The sequence below is a fragment of the Oncorhynchus mykiss genome, chromosome 8 (genome assembly GCF_057628025.1).
Source record: "Oncorhynchus mykiss isolate SJ-2025 chromosome 8, ASM5762802v1, whole genome shotgun sequence".
NCBI classification, from domain to species: domain Eukaryota; kingdom Metazoa; phylum Chordata; class Actinopteri; order Salmoniformes; family Salmonidae; genus Oncorhynchus; species Oncorhynchus mykiss.
In genome coordinates, this window is record NC_143029.1 from 56,326,659 (window position 1) to 56,345,197 (window position 18,539).

The window sequence follows — 18,539 nt, forward strand, 5'->3', positions numbered from 1 at the left end:
CTTATGCTTCATGTACTATACTATAACTCGTGTGTTGTTTTAATGGACGCTTTAGGCGCATCAAGTTGAAGCGCTCTTGTAGCAATTTCATCATGGTCTCCAATCCCACAGTAGCAAGGGACAATGACCAGGTGCTACAAGAGCCACTATCAATGGACTCGAGCAGGAACAATGGCTTTCAGGAACACGCGTTCATTTATTATGCATCATGAATGTATAATTGATAACAATAGGTCTAGTAGGTTGGACACATTGTGAATACATGAGTAATTGGTTTGTAAGCCTATGAAAGTAACTACGCAAGCTTGACATGTAATAAACTAGATCAGTATTGTATATTGATGATTTTTTTAGTTTACTGTCATATAAATAGTACACACAATTATAGTTACACGAATTGAAAACACCCTGGAAGGTTGGTGGATGTTGGTTAATCCCGACCAGACCCCAACCCGAGCACTCCGTTCTGCCACCTCTGGTCTCTTGACTCTCTAAATTACTAAAAAATAAGTGTAAATACGGTGCATGGCAAAACAGACAGCACATTCAAAAGGCTGTGTTTGGTGTGTATCGTGTGTCAAATTCGAGGCCTGCAGGCCTAATCTAGAGCCCAAATGTGGCCCGTGGGTGGTTTGAGTAAAAACAACATTTGGGGGAAAGTCAACTTCAGTTGAAATGACTAAAACCAAATTGAAACCATGTAGAAATGATATTGCTCTAGATTTATACAGTCCCTTCACTCTTTCCATGTTGCTAAGAATAACCAATACAAAAGCTGGATTGTCAGGGAGCATCAAATTACAGAAAAATACTATTTTTGGGGAGGAGGTGGGGGGTTTTGACACCCCCAGCGTATCAGTCATTTCCACATAGCCTTCCTGACTCTTGGAATGATTTCAACAGTCCTTATTCAGTAGTCTTGGCTAATTGCTGCTAGAGGTATGTCTATGTATGGACATGGCTAGGTGGCATTTAATGGTGCAGAAGGCCCGTTTCTGTCCTCTCGGAGGCTCATATGGTGTCACCATTTTAACCACTGACCTCTCATCCCCTCTCCCTATCGCTCTCTGAGTCTCCCACTCCTCCTGGCCCTGCCTCTCTTCCACAGTCTCTCATCCTCTCCCGCTCAATCTTCATCTCCCTCTCTCCCTCCATCCTCTCCCTCAGCTCCTGCTCTCTCCGGCTCCACTCTTCCTCCAGCCTGTGATACATGTGAAGGGAGAAGTGCCATCCCCCGTTCTCCTGCAACATGTCCTTCACCCTGCTCACTAATGCCTCCACCTGACCCCTTCCCTCCTTTCCATCCCACTGTCCCTCCTTGTTATCCAACACGTGGCACCTGTACCTGCACTTTTCCATCAGCCACTGCATTGCTAGGCCCCCAGATTGGATATGCTGCTCCAGGCTTCGCCCCCTCCCCTTCAGTCGGTCGCCGAAAGTGAAGAGCACCATGGTGTGCCTCCACACACTAGAGGTCATGACCTCCATGCGCCTCTCCGCCGCTTGCCTCTCCATCTCGGTGAAGTCCAGTAGGGGAATCACTAGGAGGACAACGTGGGGACCTGGGCTACACAATGACAGGGCTCTTAGCAGCTCTATCTTCTCCTCCCTGGGGACAGAGTCTTCTGAGAAGCCCCAGCCCCGGGCATCAATCACGGTGACGTCACGACCGGCTGCGGTTCCACTGGCCGCAGTGCTAGTCCCGCCCCCTCTGGTGTCGAAGGTTTTACGTCCAAGTATGGTGTTGCCACAGGAGCTCTTGCCTGTGCGTTTAGGTCCTACCAGGAGAAGGCGAACATCGGCGGCGTCGGTGTCGGCTGGGAGAGAGGAGAGAGGGATGCTGTTAGAAAGGAACTCGTATCTGCTCAGACCTTAGCGCCAGAGTCCAAGAGAGAGGAGTGGGATAGAGAGATGGAGACGTTAATAAGAGAGACAGGCAGGCTGTCAGACAACTATCCAGTAAAAAAACATCTGCCAATGTTGCTTTGTGCCACTCACTGAAAGAAGTTCTACTGCTTGTCAGTTTGTCATAAAAAAAAGTTCAATAGAGGTGACCCTGCGAGACTCCAAGTTCTGAAAGTTTCCTACACAATGCACTACACGCAGTCGCAATGAAAATTGTTTAATTTACCTCCATCTAGCCCCTCCTGACGTAGAACTTGATTGAGCGCATCCACTTGTGCTTGGTAAACTCAGCAAAAAAAGATGTCCTCTCACTGTCAACTGAGTTTTTTTTATTTTTAGCAAACTTAACCTCTATGAGATGTGGGACGCCACCAAATTACTATAAAAATCAAACTTTCATTAAATCACACTTGCAAGATAGCAAATTAAAGCTACACTTGCTGTGAATCCAGCCAACATTGTCAGATTTCAAAAAGGCCTTTCGGCAAAAGCAAACAATGCTATTATCTGAGGATAGCACCTCTGTAAACAAAGCGAGAAACCATATTTCAACCCGACACAACGCAGAAATAAAAATATAATTCATACCTTACCTTTGACAAGCTTCTTTTGTTGGCACTCCAATATGTCCCATAAACATCACAAATGGTCCTTTTTGTTTGATTAATTCCATCTATATATCCAAAATGTCCATTTATTTGGCACGTTTGATCCAGAAAAACACTGGTTCCAACTTGCGCAACGTGACTACAAAATATCTCAAGTTACCTGTAAACTTTGCCAAAACATTTCAAACTACTTTTGTAATACAACTTTAGGTATTTTTTTATGTAAATAATAGATACAATTGAATACGGGATGATCTGTGTTCAATACAGGAAGAAAACAAACTGTAGCATGCTTTCTGGTCACGCGCCTCTATCTAACAGTACACTTCAAGTTACCCTCGTTCAAGATGGCCATACTTCTTCATTACACAAAGGAATAACCTCAACCAATTTCTAAAGACTGTTGACATCCAGTGGAAGTGATAAGAACTGGAAGAAGGTCCCTTAGAAATCTGGATTCCCTATGAGAAATCATTGAAAAGATTGACCTAAAAAAAAAAAAAAAAATCTGAATGGTTTGTCCTCGGGCTTTCGGCTTGCTACATAAGTTCTGTTATACTCAGACATGATTCAAACCAGTGTTTTCTATCCAAATCTACTAATAATATGCATATCTTATCTTCTGGGGATGAGTAGCAGGCAGTTGAATTTGGGCATGCATTTCATCCAGAAGTGAAAATACTTCCCCCCTGTCACCAAGAAGTTAACATGTGTAAATATTTGTATGAACATAAGATTCAACAACTGAGACATAAACTGAACAAATTCCACAGACATGTGACTAACAGAAATGGAATGTGTCCCTGAACAAAGGGGGGGTCAAAATCAAAAGTAACAGTCAGTATCTGTTGTGGCCACCAGCTGCATTAAGTACTGCAATGCATCTCCTCCTCATGGACTGCACCAGATTTGCCAGTTCTTGCTGTGAGATGTTCCACCAAGGCACCTGCAAGTTCCCCGACATTTCTGGGGGTAATGGCCCTCGCCCTCACCCTCCGAACCAACAGGTCCCAGACGTGCTCAACGGGATTGAGATCCGGGCTCTTCGCTGGCCATGGCAGATCACTGACATTCCTGTCTTGCAGGAAATCACGCACAGAACGAGCAGTATGGCTGGTGGCATTGTCATGCTGGAGGGTCATGTCAGGATGAGCCTGCAGGAAGGAAGGGTAACACATGAGGGAGGAGGATGTCTTTCCTCTAACGCACAGCGTTGAGATTGTCTGCAATGACAACAAGCTCAGTCCGATGATGCTGTGACACACCGCCCCAGACCATGACGGACCCTCCACCTCCAAATCGATCCCACTCCAGAGAACAGGCCTCGGCGTAACGCTCATTCCTTCGACGATAAACGCAAATCCGACCATCACCTGTGGTGAGACAAAACTGCGACTCATCAGTGAAGAGCACTTTTTGCCAGTCCTGTCTGGTCTAGCGACGGTGGGTTTGTGCCCGTCTGCCTATGGGGAAACAGTGTTTAAACCCTTTACAATGAAGACCTGTGAAGTTAATTTGTAAAAATCCAAATATCTCTGAAGAACAGGGTCCTGAAAACTTCCCTTTTTTCTTTTTTTTTGCAGAGTTTATGAAAGTACACCCATTGGTGAAATCTTGTTATCATGAAACGTAACATTGCTAGTCATTCAGAAACATATTTTAGACTAAATGCTACCGGCACTTTTATCTACTTAGTTGAAGTCGGAAGTTTACATACACTTAGGTTGGAGTCATTAAAACTAGTTTTTCAACCACTCCACAAATTTCTTGTTAACAAACTATAGTTTTGTCAAGTCGGTTAGGACATCTACTTTGCATGAGACAAGTCATTTTTCCAACAATTGTTTACAGACAGATTATTTCACGTATATCACATGTTTTACATTTCCAGTGGATCAGAAGTTGACATACACTAAGTTGACTGTGCCTTTTAAACAGCTTGGACAATTCCAGAAAATAATGTCATGGCTTTAGAAGCTTATGATAGGCTAATTGACTTAATTTTAGTCAATTGGAGGTGTACCTGTGGATATATTTCAAGGCCTACCTTCAAACTCAGTGCCTCTTTGCGTGACATCATGGGAAAATCAAAAGAAATCAGCCGAGACCCCAGAAAAAAATTGTAGACCTCCACAAGTCTGGTTCATCCTCGGGAGCAATTTCCAAACGCCTGAATGTACCACATTCATCTGTACAAACAATAGTACGCAAGTATAAACACCATGGGCCCACGCAGCCGTCATACCGCTCAGAAAGGAGAGTCGTTCTGTCTCCTAGAGATGAACGTACTTTGGTGCGTGAAGTGCAAATCAATCCCAGAACAACAGCAAAGGACCTTGTGAAGATGCTGGAGGAAACTGGTACAAAAGTATCCATATCCACAGTAAAACAAGTCCAATATCAACATAACCTGAAAGGGAGAGGCTTGCAAGCCGAAGAACACCATCCCAACCGTGAAGCACGGGGGTGGCAGCAGCATGTTGTGAGGGTGATTTGCTGCAGGAGGGACTGGTGCACTTCACAAAATAGATGGCATCATGAGGCCGGAACATAATGGATGTATTGAAGCAACATCTCAAGACATCAGTTGAAGCTTGGTTGCAAATGGGTCTTCCAAATGGACAATGACCCCAAGCGTACTTCCAAAGGACAACAAAGTCAAGGTATTGGAGTGGCTATCACAAAGCCCTGACCTCAAACCTATGTAAAATGTGTGGTCAGAACTGAAAAAGCGTGTGTGAGCAAGGAGGCCTACAAACCTGACTCAGTTACACCAGCTCTGTCACGAGGAATGGGCCAAAATTCACCCAACTTATTGTGGGAAGCTTGTGGAAGGCTACCCAAAACATTTGACCCAAGTTAAGCAATTTAAAGGCAATGCTACCAAATTCTAATTGAGTGTATGTGAACTTCTGACCCACTGGGAATGTGATGAAAGAAATAAAAGCTGAAATAAATCATTCTCTCTACTATTATTCTGACATTTTCACTTTGTTAAAATAAAGTGGTGATCCTAACTGACCTAAAACAGGGAATTTTTACTCAGATTAAATGTCAGGATTTGTGAAAAACTGAGTTTGAATGTTTTTGGCTAAGGCGTACGTAAACTTCCGACTTCAACTGTATATCTACCCTGTAAAGTGCACTTACCACCATTTTCAGGCGAACTCCAACTCCCCATTAAGGCGGCTCAGCAGGCTGCAGGTCACAGTGGCAAATGTAGTAGTCCGTTTCACAGCGAACCCTCTGCTCCATAAAATTGTTAATTAGCATTAGTTAGTAAATAAGCTTTTGCTAATTCACTTCCGAGCGTATGCTGTCAGGTATTTCTTCACGAAACAAGTGCAAGTTAGTTGGAGTGTTTGTCTCAAGTGTAGAATGTATAATGACTTGTTCAGAGATTGGCTCCTTTTTGATATAAAGGACCTTTGCAAGCCCCTCCCCTTTGCATTGCAATAATAGTTTCTTGCTGACTTGACAGCCTTGAGTAGTAACATTTTGCTACTATTAAACTCTCGTTTCTATGGTTACTGTCAGGCAATACTTTTCTAGTTATGTTACACACCGTAAAAGGATTGTCTATTTTAAGACTTCTTGGAATATGTTCAAAGTTATTTATGTCATTTTTATGAGGCAACTCTTTCACTGTGGTTAATGTTGAATCAAGTTTTAGTGTAGGGACAGCGTTTTATTGAGGAACTCTTTGCTATGATAAAATACCTGGGAATCAGGAAAATTATTGACTAAGTGGAATTTGGCAATGTTTTTGCATGGACTGTGCGCACCCATTTTCTTGTTGGTAAAAATAGGTTTCATGTGAAAAACTCTTATCTTAAAACACCTGGTTGCTGCCTTCCTCTCCCATGTCATCCTCTTCTCATTCCTCCTCTTTTCCCATCCCTTCCTCCTCTCCATTATCCTCCTCAGTCATTTATCTGCAGTGCCAGTAACACAAGCATGTGCTCACTCTCTTTTAGCCTTTGGGGCACTGGGGGCAGATTTCTTTATGCAACCTCTCATTCGAAGTGTGTGTGTGTGGCAGGTGATATGAATCTCATTGCCACCAGTGTAACACTAGCTATAGAAATATTTTCTGTAGGTCTGTTACACTGTAGCTGAAAGGATACAGAAGAGACTGCAAACACACAAATACTATTTAGTGAGCGGTTGTATTGTTTTACTGCTGTGTACCTGACAGGTAGTCGATTTCCTTGTTGTGACCATAGCTTATACTGCTCCTTGTCCTCATGCAGGTGGCCTGGCTCTACATTCCAGCCTTGTATTCCACTCTGTTTTCACTCCACACACGCACCCTTTACAACCCCCAAACCTGCAGAAGGGGGTGTGTGTGTGTGTGTGTGTGTGTACTACCCCCTCTGAGTTTAGACTATACACACTATGTCTTCCAGCACATTTTACAGCTGACATTACTGGAAGAAGGTGGGCGTGTACCAGACCCCCCCCTGTCTGTGTTTAGACTGCAGGCTTTCACATTCGGCATGTTTTAAACAAGTCATTACTGTTTGAGTGTTCACACCTTCTCTATTTTTCCTGTCGTATCCTTCTGTCTCCTAGATCCAACTGTACTTCTTTGTGACGTTCTCACACACACACAGCTTTCCCAGTTGACTCATCTATAGCGTCAGCGAGGCATTAATTCAGCTTTTCTGTGTGAATCACACGAGAGCAGCACACATGAAGGAAGTGTGTGTTCAGTCTCATCGCCTGTGGGACATCTCAATCGCACCGACTTGCATTCCTCTTGTTAGGTTTCTGTGTGTGTGTGTGTGTGTGTAAAGAGTGACGAGATGGCAGGATGAGAGGGGTAAGGTGGAGGGAGCGCTGTAGGTTTGAGAATAAGGATGGAGGAGAGATGGAGGGATGTAGAGCGAGAGGAAAGGATCGATGGAAAGAGAGCTGTAGCGCTAAAGGGATGAGCAGAGTGAACCAAAGGGACAGAGAGATGGATGATGTTCCCTAGGCTCTGGAGTACAGCACGTCTGGTGTCTCCTAAGGCATGGTGCTGAAGGCACAGTACAGCTCCCAATGGAGCTCAGTATTTTGTGTGTGTGTGTGTGTGATTCCCGAAATGTGTTCTCCAGTGTTTTGAGGCCTGCTCATATCTGGCATCTCCATCCCCAAGCATGTATGTGCCTCTGCCTCACCTGTAATATCTCAGAGCCCTGTGGATGTGCTGGGGTGCTATGACCAAATCGATTGCATCTTTGTCCACACTTTGGATGAAAGTATGTGTAGCTCTGTGTGTGTATGATTAGTGTCAGTGTGTGTACTTTCATGCCCTCTTTCTGGGTTCTTTCATCTCTGCGAGATGATGACTTTGTCTACTGCTAGGAACTATATACATTACATGGCCAAAAGTATGTGGACACCGGCTCGTCGAACATCTCATTCCAAAGTCACGGCCATTCGTATGGAGTTGGTCAGCAGCAGGATTGTCCAGGTCTGACGTCAAGGATTCTGACCTTGGCAGGTGAATAGGTTTCCTACCCAGGCAGAATAGAAGTAGGAGGGAAAACTGAATTGTACCCTTGTGTAAAATTACCTCTCCGTCTCTCTAGCTCATTCTCTCGTTTTTTTTTTTCTTTCCCTCTCCTCTTTCTTTTTCCTCGCTCAGACACTACACACACACACACGCACATTACCCCTGAGCAAAGCTTGAAGCATTGGCTCAATAATGAGACCCCACCTGAAAGTGTGTTTTTGTCTTACCCTCAACTTTTACCTTTACCCATGGGTGGCCCTCTTCCTCATTTAGATAACTGTGCACTGTCCTCCACTCCTCTCTCTGTTCGGTCAGAAACAGCGCTGTCAGTGTGTTCTCTGGTAATGAGGACTTAGGGTGATAGGGGTGGGTAGGTCGCTCGCTCTCTCTCTCTCTCACACAACATGCTGCCTGTGCTTGCAGTGCTGGGAATTTCAGCACCCATACAGTTCACCATCAAATCTGACTCCTGCATGCAAGTGTACGTCACACGTTTTATTCATGAGTGAAAGAGTCCATATCAGGGAGACCATGAGAGAGTAAGACTGAGACAATGAGAGGAGGAAGAAGGAGAGCGAGAGCTGTCGTAATCTCCTGAACATAGTGACCCAGACTCTGATCCTGTTCGTTTTCACATCTGGTGCCCCCATTCTCCCCTCCATCTTTCCCCTCGTCAATTTTTCCTCGCTCGGTCTCTCTCTCCCTTACTCACTCTCTCTTTCATCGACAGTCAGTCGGTTTCTTTTGTGTCCACAAGGTGTTTTTTTAAGTGCTTTAATTCTCTATCAAACCACTGCAATAAGCCCCTCGCCCCTTCAAGCCTGCCTAATGATGACAATACTTCAGAGCGCCTGTCAGACATCTAAATCATTCAATCTAGAATAAATAAAACCCTGAAAAAAAATAGTACAAATGGATCAATAGTCAGATGGAATAATGCCCACTTGATGGAATATGCCCACTTCAGCCCTAGCCCGGTCTCAGACCTGCATGGGCGGTCTTCTCAACTCCTATGGTCAGTGTAACGCCAATGGCCAGATACTACCACAAACTGATCTTGGACCTCATTTCTCTCACAGGACACTGTAACTTGTTAAGAGATTTACTGTAATGTATAAAAAGCTGTGGGTTAGTGAGGGCTTGTTTATTACCCCTGACCAGCCCTGTTCTGTCCCTGAGTGGTGCTGGACACCGCTGGCAGGAGAGTAGAAGATCAAAGCGCAGGAAGTTGGTGTTGTGGACAACATTGGGTCCCCGGTCTAGTGTTGTTGGCATAGGAGGAAGTAATGTGTTCTGAGATGTCTTTTGGCCGTTATTACAGCATTTATTTCATCGCCTGTCTGTTTTATTGAGGACAATTATGGGTGTGGGTGGAGGGGAGGTTAGTGTGTGTGTGTGTTTGAGCTTGTCATTTGTTTTTGTTATTTTCAGGCAAACTAGGTGTTTTCTATTGATATTAGCACAAAACGAATAAACCAAAATGGATTCCAAATTCCATCGCTAGTGCTTTATGGAATCTTGGAGTAGCCTTTTTATGCCTATGAGTGTACAAAACATTAAGAACCCCTTCCTAATATTGACTTGCTGTTGCGTGTGGAAAACCCAGCAGCGTTACAGCACTTGCCACAAACCCGTGGGTCTGGCACCTACTACCATACTTAGTTCAAAAGCACTTAAATATTTTGTCTTGCGCATTCACCCTCTGAATGGCACACACACAAAATCCATGTCTCAAGGCTTAAAAATCCTTTAACCTGCCTCTTCCCCCTTTCATCTACACTGATTTTGAAGTGGCTTTAACAAGTGACATCAATAAGGGGTCATAGCTTTCAGCTGGTCAGTCTGTCAAAGAAAGAGGTGTTCCTAGTATGGATGCACGGTATATCGGAATTGTCTAGTTTTAACGCCGATGCAAAACCCATGTCAAAGCTGAAGTGCATACCTATTTTATTTTTTTATTTAACCAGGGAGGCCAGCTGAGAACAAGTTCTCCTTTTACAACTGTGACCTGGCCAAGATAAAGCAAAGCAGTGTGACACAAACAACAACAGAGTTGCACACGGAATAAACAAACGTACAGTCAATGACACGATAGAAAAAAGTCTATATACAGTGTTTACAAATGATGTGAGGTAAAGCAATACATAGGCCGTAGTAGCGAAGTAATGACAATTTAGCAAATTAACATGAGTGATAGATGCGCAGATGATGATGTGCATGTAGAGATACTGGGGTGTAAAAGTAAATAAAAACAATATGGGGATGAGGTAGGTAGATTGGATGGACTATTTACAGATCGGTTTGCTGCTCGGATAGCTGATGTTTAAAGTTAGTGAGGGAGATATAAGTCTCCAACTTCAGTGATTTTTGCAAGTAAATACCAGCACTGTAGGTGCGCGATACAACTTTACCAGCATCGTAGCATACGTATCAATGAATCGTTGTGACATATGACATATGAGTGAGTGTGTAATAACTACATCAAAAAATGTATGAACGCATTAAATGATTGTGATGTGCAGTCATATTCAGGTCCTGATTGGTCAACAAGCTAATTTGACGTGTTAAATAGTATATTTTTTGATACGCAAAGACCCAAACGACGTTCCATAGAAATCCTGGTTGAGAACGACTGAACAAATGAACAACGAAACAGCACAGCAAGTAAGTGAAATAAATAGGTTTTCATTATGTTTTATTGGTAATGGGGATATACATAAATGCCAACAAAATAACTTTTTGTGTGTGTGTGTGTGTGTGTGTGTGTGTGTGTGTGTGTGTGTTTCTAACCTTTTAACTAGGCAAGTCGATTAAGAACAAATTCTTATTTACAATGACAGCCAAACCCGGACAACGCTGGGCCAATTGTGCCCCGCCCTATGCGACTCCCAATCACCACCGGATGTGATGCAGCCTGGATTCAAACCAGGGACTGTAGTGGCGCCTCTTGCACTGAGATGCAGTGCCTTAAACCGTGTGTGTGAACAGTTTAACTGTACTAGAATGCTTAAAAGGGCAGCTAAAATTTTAAATATCAGTTATCGGTATCGTTTTTATTGGCAAGGAAAATATCGGTATCAGACAAATGTCATATCGGCGCATCACTAATTCCTAATCCTAATGTTTTGTACACTCAGTGTATATAACAAAGTCAAGTGAGCAGCTTGCTAACATAACCTCGTCCCAGGGTTACATGTACAGTTAGCGTGGCTGCTACAATCCGATATCCAATAAAGATGACAAAAACAAAGCTTATCTAACTATTTACTGGATGTGTCTGTTTTGTATGACTCCTGTTGGCGAGAGACCTGCATTGGCAGCTTTTGCTTGTGAGAGCTCATTAGCTCTGGCTGCTGTATTATTGTACTGTACCGAGGAAAGAGGATTATCTGTCTCGACAAACACCCACATGTGTTGACACTGTACTGCACTTAAGCAAGTTTCCCCAGAAACGTAGGTGTTTGAATAGTTGGTTAGCATAATGCTAACGCTACAATATGGGGATTTCCCTCGGGATCTTCAGCAAAACGTTAGCCATTGAATGAGCATGTGAAAGCTGTCACTGGTCCTGTACTCTACTATCAAACTGCAGTAGACTGCTTCTGTATTCCTGGCCAATGGCAAGTGCCTTGGTCCTGTTTAAACTACATGAGTCCTGATAAACCTATAATCAGCCCCAGCCGTTCCTCTCTCATATACTGTAGCTAGCACTGATGTACTGGGATCAGAGGAGAGCCTTTCTATCCACAGTGGGGATCAGTCTCATTTGTCCTTGAGAGCGCCTCAAAGCCTTAGCTTGCCTCTGTAAATATGCCAGTGGCAGAACTGGGAAGCTGGTCAAATATGAATTCTGCAAGTCATTTGCTCCTGTGGTAATGAGTGTGGGTGGCAGTGCGTGCGTATGTTGAGTTTATTTGCGAGTGTGTGTATTCGCAATTGTCTATGTCCGTTTCCAAATCTGTGTCTACATGTATCTGGCTACATGTCTGTGTATCCGTATCTGGCTACATGTCTGTGTATCCGTATCTGGCTACATGTATGTGTGTGTGTCCATATCTGGCTACATGTCTGTGTGTGTGTCCATGTCTGTCTACATGTCTGTGTGTCCATATCTGGCTACATGTCTGTGTGTGTGTCCATATCTGGCTACATGTCTGTGTGTGTGTCCATATCTGGCTACATGTCTGTGTGTGTGTCCATGTCTGTCTACATGTCTGTGTGTCCATATCTGTCTGTGTCGAAAGGCTTGTGTTCCTAGCTCCAACAGTGCCGTAGTGTCTAACAATCCACATCTAAAGAGTAAAAGAATGGAATGAAGAAATATATCAACATTAGGATGAGCAATGTCGGAGTGGCTTAAACTAAAATACAGTTGAATAGAAAACAGTGTATATATTTGAGATGAATAAACGTTGTTATTGAAGTGGCCAGTGATTCCATGTCTCTATATAGTGCAGCAGCCTCTAAGGTGCAGAGTTGAGTATCTGTGTTTATATACAGTACCAGTCAAAAGTTTGGACACAACTACTCAAACCCTGGAATGTCTATATTTGTACTATTTTCTACATTGTAGAATAATAGTGAAGACATCAAAACTATGAAATAACAAATATGGAATCATGTAGTAACCAAACAAAGTGTTAAACAAATCAAAATAGTCCAAATAAAGAAAACCCTTGAATGAGTAGGTGTGTCCAAACTTTTGACTGGTACTGTGTATGTCTACGTGTGTGTGTGTGTGTGTTTACATATCAGTGTCTACATCAGTTTGATGAAAACACAATCTTTCCCACTTGTTCACGTTCCCAGGCAGCTTGAGAGACAGTGGAAGTCAAGGAGACATTCAATCCATAACAAACTTCCAAGGTGGTGACCCAGAAGAAGGTTGATCGACCCCACTAATTGCAATGTAAAAAAGCAATCATTGAACAATTCCGACGCGTCCCAATTGTCGTCATCATCCTCTAGCTGCAGTGTGTATGGATGTCCCTTGAATGCAAAAGGCATGAAATTGAATGAAAGGCATTGAATTGGACGCATTGAATTGGACGCTGTTGGAGGCTTTGGAAGTCATATGACGCGTGGGTTCTTTTCCACGTTAATCGCTAATGGTAGCCTCGGGGGGGGGGGGGAACATGTGTGTGCCTCTCTGTGTATGACTCCTAGGAAAGCCACCATGACTGGTACGGGTGCAACTATTAGCAGATCAAACACTGGCGATTCTATTCCCTTGGAAAAGAAGTGAAGAAGGGCGGAGGAGAGAAGGATTGGGTTTCATACTGCGTGGGATCTTCTGGTATCTTTCTGTCTTTCTGACAGATTGATTGAATGCAAATACACCTGATCAGCACACTTATCACAGTGGAAAACCTCCTGTGTATGGGTCTCCACTTTCCTACTAGTGTATATCCCTCTTTATCCCTCCTCCCCACCTGGAAACAGTGCTTTCATATTTGTAATTGATCTTTTATATCGATCAAGTGTCCATCTAGCTTTTCCCCTGCCGGTTGTCTGTCTCTCTCTCTCAGATCTTCCCCTCTCTCTCGAATCTTCCTCTTAAATCTTTAAATCCATCATATTAGAGAAGGGTTTCACAGTGGATTTGTCAGTCCCTTCAAAGGCAGCCAGCCAGGGCGAAGACTGCTGATGCAGCATCCTCTAACACAGCGTTTCCCAACTCCAGTCCTCGATTACCCCCAGCAGTACACCTTTTTGTTGTTGTAGAACCTCATCCAACTCCTCCGGGACCACAATGAAAATGTGTGCTGTTGGGGGTACTTGAGGACCGGAGTTGGGGAACACTGTATTACAGGATTCTGCGAAAGCACTTTACACCGGCTGCCTTTTGAACGGACTGACAATAAATCCGCTGTGAACTACTGTCTAGTCGCCTGTCACTAAGGAGTGTCATGTCAAGTGCTCCATCAGATGTGGCTCCCCTCCCACTGCAGTAGACTTGGCCTGGCCTGGCCTGATAAACGAGTTCGCTGCTTAACCTGACTCATTAGCTCATCAGCTAGCATTAATAGATGCTGCTGCTATGTTCAAATAATGGCTTTGTGAGTCACCACTAAGGGTATCTTGGGTACTTATGTACTGTAATTGTGGTGGTAATTGATATCATCATTATATCGGACAAAATGTAATAGTTAATGACTAGTGATGTGTAGTGGATATTTTCTTGTCCTTTGTCATCCGTGAAACCAAGTGACAATATTTGATGTGTAAAATAGCTGTGTGTTTTCATGCGTCTCATGACAAAGGGTTGGCAAATCTGTAGCTAATTGCTACAACATACTGCAATGTGCAGCTTTATAAACTGTTATCTAATGGTGGGTTTTTTTGAGCTGTGAATCCTCCAGCAGTGGTACAGTATTCCCACCTTAATATGTCCTGATCTGTCTGGTGTCTCGCTTCTTGATAAACTCTCTGACCCATCCTTTCCTTGATCAAAGACTACTTGGCTGCACTAATCACTCGGAGACTGGATCACTTCGATTACGTTCCCAGTTGGATTCACTGAGGCATGACATCTTGTGAGGGCTTGTAATAACTTACTGGTTCCCTTTTCATTGAAGTTCAAGTTATCAGCAGACAGGCGTAGGGAGTTCGAAGACTTTGATTGATTGGAGCGGAACGTCTGTCTGTCATCATTCCCTCAGAGCTGTTGGAGTACCATCCAGTGCTCCCCGAAAAGAGATGGGTGACTCCGTTCTACTGGTGAATCTCCGTATTCGCTAAGCTCCTGAGAACGGCGCTGCTGTAAAGTCCCCACACTACTAAGCACTAAAAGAGCTTTTGAGCGTGCTCAAATTAATTGGATTCCCTACAAAACGTGCCCCTTTCTTGATATGTTCAGTCCCTCAGCTTGTCAACCGGGCTCCAGAAATTGCTTGAGTAATAATCATAACGACAAACCATAAAAACCCTATCCTTCGCCTCCCCCAAGTAGTTATTTTGTTTTCTGTGCATAAGAACAAATTATTATTTTCCCCCAGCTAATGGGCCGTGGATGTCATAAATGAAGACGAAGCATGCTACGACTTATCAAACGCAGGAATGTGCGCATCCCCTCTAACAGATGGAGTGGTGTCTGCAGGTCTGCACTCCCTCTGAACCGTCTGCGAGGAGTATTTGGGAGTTTGGCAGACTTTACTTCATAGGGCATATAGCCTCAATATCTGGCTGAAGACTCTTTCTTTAACAATGCTTCGTTGTTGACTGTAGAACGGTGACGCATGGCTCCGGATGGTCCTCCAAGGCCCGACGTGTCTTCCGGTTTTTAACCGTTTCCTCTTATACCTGATGGATAAGTCTGTAGACTCTGTAGCCAGTCAATAACCTTAATTGATCCATTAAGTTCCAGGGAGAAATGAAAATCAGCAGGACTGTGGCCCTCAGACTAGAGTTGTGCTCTGCTGCCTTAGCGAGACGATGACAAGTTGGCTAAAGCAGAAGCAGACTGGAATGGGTACAGTGACATTAGGGACACTGTAGCATGTTTCTGTCCTTTGATGTGTGTGTGTGTGTGTGTGGGGGGGGGGGCACTTCACTTCACACTTTCGAAAACGCTAGGGCTTAAACCATACAGCGAGCATTATGTACAGTATGCGATAACCATACGTTGGTATATTGGACACCTGAAAGACCAGGACACATCTTGAGATATATAGATCCTGATGTACAAAGCATTTTCACTGATCCATGTTTAAAGGGAACACAGCATGAAAGACCAATAAGAGGGAAAGGCAAAACAAAGATAGAAATTCAATGTTTGGCCGCCTTGTTTTTTTTGGCAAGTATAAAGGCGTGGTCTTGCCCGCACTGTGGTGCAGTGCGTCTGAAATGCTTTTAGGATTTGGCAGAGGGAAGAGAAGACGCTGTCTGTGTCCTTAGTGCCAACATGACAGAGTAGCCTCCATTGGCTAGTCAGGGGGTCTTGACAAATGGTAAGCCTACTGTACCACTGGAAGGCTGATAGCACTCTGCAAGGTTACGCTGAGGACAGTATCGAGCAGCTTTGTTCCAACCCGCCACTAAGACACCAGATTTTGCCAATCGCTTAATGATCAAGACCTTGTTTTGCTGAATCTGGAGTGGTTTAGTGCTGCGCTTGAGCAAAAGCCTGCCCACACCGTCTTTTCCTCGGCAGTGTTTTTGACTGCTGATGTACTGTTGAGACTTAGGCAGGTTTTAGAAAGTGCCTCGTGTTCATTGGAAAATGCTTTCTATTAGCGTCGTGTTTGTGTCTTTATTTCTCCTAGCGCACCGTGAACATTACTACGCATGTTTTGTGCATTCAGGTGCACGTTCAGCTTGCCGCACCCACTTTTATTGTCAAGACACGTGCACGTGCACTCTCCCATTACCTGGGGGCAACAACAAAGCCAGCTTAGCATCCGTTTCTTTTAAATTCTGTTGTCTAAATTTAGCCAAGATAACGAGGGCCTTATTATTTTAGAGGCTTTGAGATTCTGTTTAAGTCCAGCATTAACTTGACAGAGCTGGTTCTCATGCTCACACTCCCAGCGGGCTGTGTGTGTGTGTGTGTGTGTGTGTGTGTGCCACCTTGTATAACCTAGTGCTTTACTCACCCATTGTAATTCATAGCATGTTTCCTCTATTTACTAGAACAAAAGCGTCTGTTGAACCCAGTTAGTCTCCCCCTCCTATAATGGTATGCATTTGCTTACTGTTATTTGATAAGTGCCCCCCTCCTAATAGCCATGCAATAGAGCGCTGTGCAGAGGTTGGGATTCTTTCTCAACACCTGCATATTGATACAGGAACACAGTATGGTAAGAAGTGTGCCTGAACGTATTGTGTAACTTGTATGTGACACGTCTCTGTCTAATGAAAAGAGTGTGTGTGTGTGTGTGTGTGTGTGTGTGTGTTGACTAATTACCGTGTATCGATAACTTTGAGCGCGTGGGTGTGTGTATCATCTGAGACGGACAGGTCTCTAACGCATGGGGTTAACCTTGAGCTCAGCGGTGCTGGTCGAAGAACAGGTGGGAGGTTGGTGATGAGTGTTTTCCTCCAGAATGACCGCAGGGTGAAACGCTGGCTGTGTCCGAATCCTCCGATGACGCCATAACTCTCCCAGGTCTGTTCGAAACGGGTGTGTCAATGTTGTAACTGCCACTTCCCTTCATTTGAGTCACTTCAACAAACTGAGGCAAGACCCCGTTTTGTTTGTTCGTTTCAAAGCGGTATCTACATTTTTTTTGTGGCTTATGGATGAGACCAATGGGTTAGCAATTATGGGTATCGATCTAAATTGTGCTCCCTGTTTCACAATTTTATTTCAGCTGCCAACGTTTCTGGTTTCTTTGTCAAAGCTGTACTGTAGCACGACTGTGGTGTTGCGTCCCTCAGGCAACCGCACGTGGCATGACACCTTACACACACACACACACACACACACACACACACACTCACTCTCTTGCTCTCGCTCTCCATCTGGATGAGTGGTGAAGCGAGAGCTCGAGCTCTGCCCAAAATCTGTCCACATGAAGTAGTTCTTTAATTATTAAGCCGGTGAGGAGTTTTTGTATTGGGGCCGGTGAGTGTCGATTTTAGTCAAGATAACCATTAATTGCTATTTTGATATGTGAGACTTATTTAATCTAATAGATGTTGCGTAATTCTTTTTGTTTTTAATTTTACCCCTTTTTCTCCCCAATTTCGTAGCTACTATCTTGTCTCATCGCTACAACTCCCATACGGGCTCAGGAGAGACGGTTGAAGGTCATGCGTCCTCCGATACACAACCCAACCAAGCCGCACTGCTTCATAACACAGCGCGCATCCAACCCGGAAGCCAGACGCACCAATGTGTCAGAGGAAACACCGTGCACCTGGCAACCTTGGTTAGCGTGCACTGCGCCCGGCCCACCACAGGAGTCGCCGGTGCGCGATGAGACAAGGATATCCCTACCGGCCAAACCCTCCCTAACCCGGACGATGCTAGGCCAATTGTGCGTCGCCCCACGGACCTCCCGGTCGTGGCCGGTTACGACAGAGCCTGGGCGCGAACCCAGAGTCTCTGGTGGCACAGCTGGCGCTGCGGTACAGCGCCCTTACCACTGTGTCACCCGGGAGGCCGCGAATTGTGCAAATCTTAGGTTGTTATGAGGGCACTGATAAGTGTGATGAATGTAACATCCCAGCAAATTTGAGAAAAAACGCTTGGTATCAGAGTGGTCTATATATATATATATATATATATATAAAATTAAAAACATACTCAATGAGATGTATCCACCAATCCGCTCTGTGGACAACAATTCCCATTAAGGCAGAGACATCTGCATCTGGCGCATATATCCATATCTCTGGTGCTGTCCATCTCTGCGTTTCCTGCCATCTTCTATCCCTGGGCCAACCTCCACTGGCACTGATGGCTAGGGTCACAGGGGTCATGGGCAGGGACATGCCCCTCACCCCTCCCAACCATCTGCCCAACCGTGTGATGTAATTAAGCCAATCAAAGGTTTTGAATATGGGCCAATCAGGGAGAG

The 18,539-nt window shown here is 44.4% G+C and overlaps 2 protein-coding genes across 4 annotated transcripts in view; one reads left to right on the plus strand and one right to left on the minus strand.

Annotated features, from left to right (window-relative positions):
• The window catches only part of LOC118965528 (SPRY domain-containing SOCS box protein 4), a 110,052-nt gene that overhangs the window by 88,486 nt on the left and 3,027 nt on the right, over positions 1–18,539 (plus strand). The gene's annotated exons all lie outside the window — the stretch shown is intronic.
• On the minus strand, positions 936–18,453 carry LOC149982030 (GTPase IMAP family member 7-like). Its single transcript, XM_090183178.1, has 2 exons — positions 18,405–18,453; positions 936–1,817 (listed from the first exon to the last, which is right to left on the minus strand). Exons 1-2 carry the CDS (start codon positions 18,451–18,453, stop codon positions 1,045–1,047), a joined length of 822 nt encoding a protein of 273 aa, XP_090039304.1. The 3' UTR covers positions 936–1,044.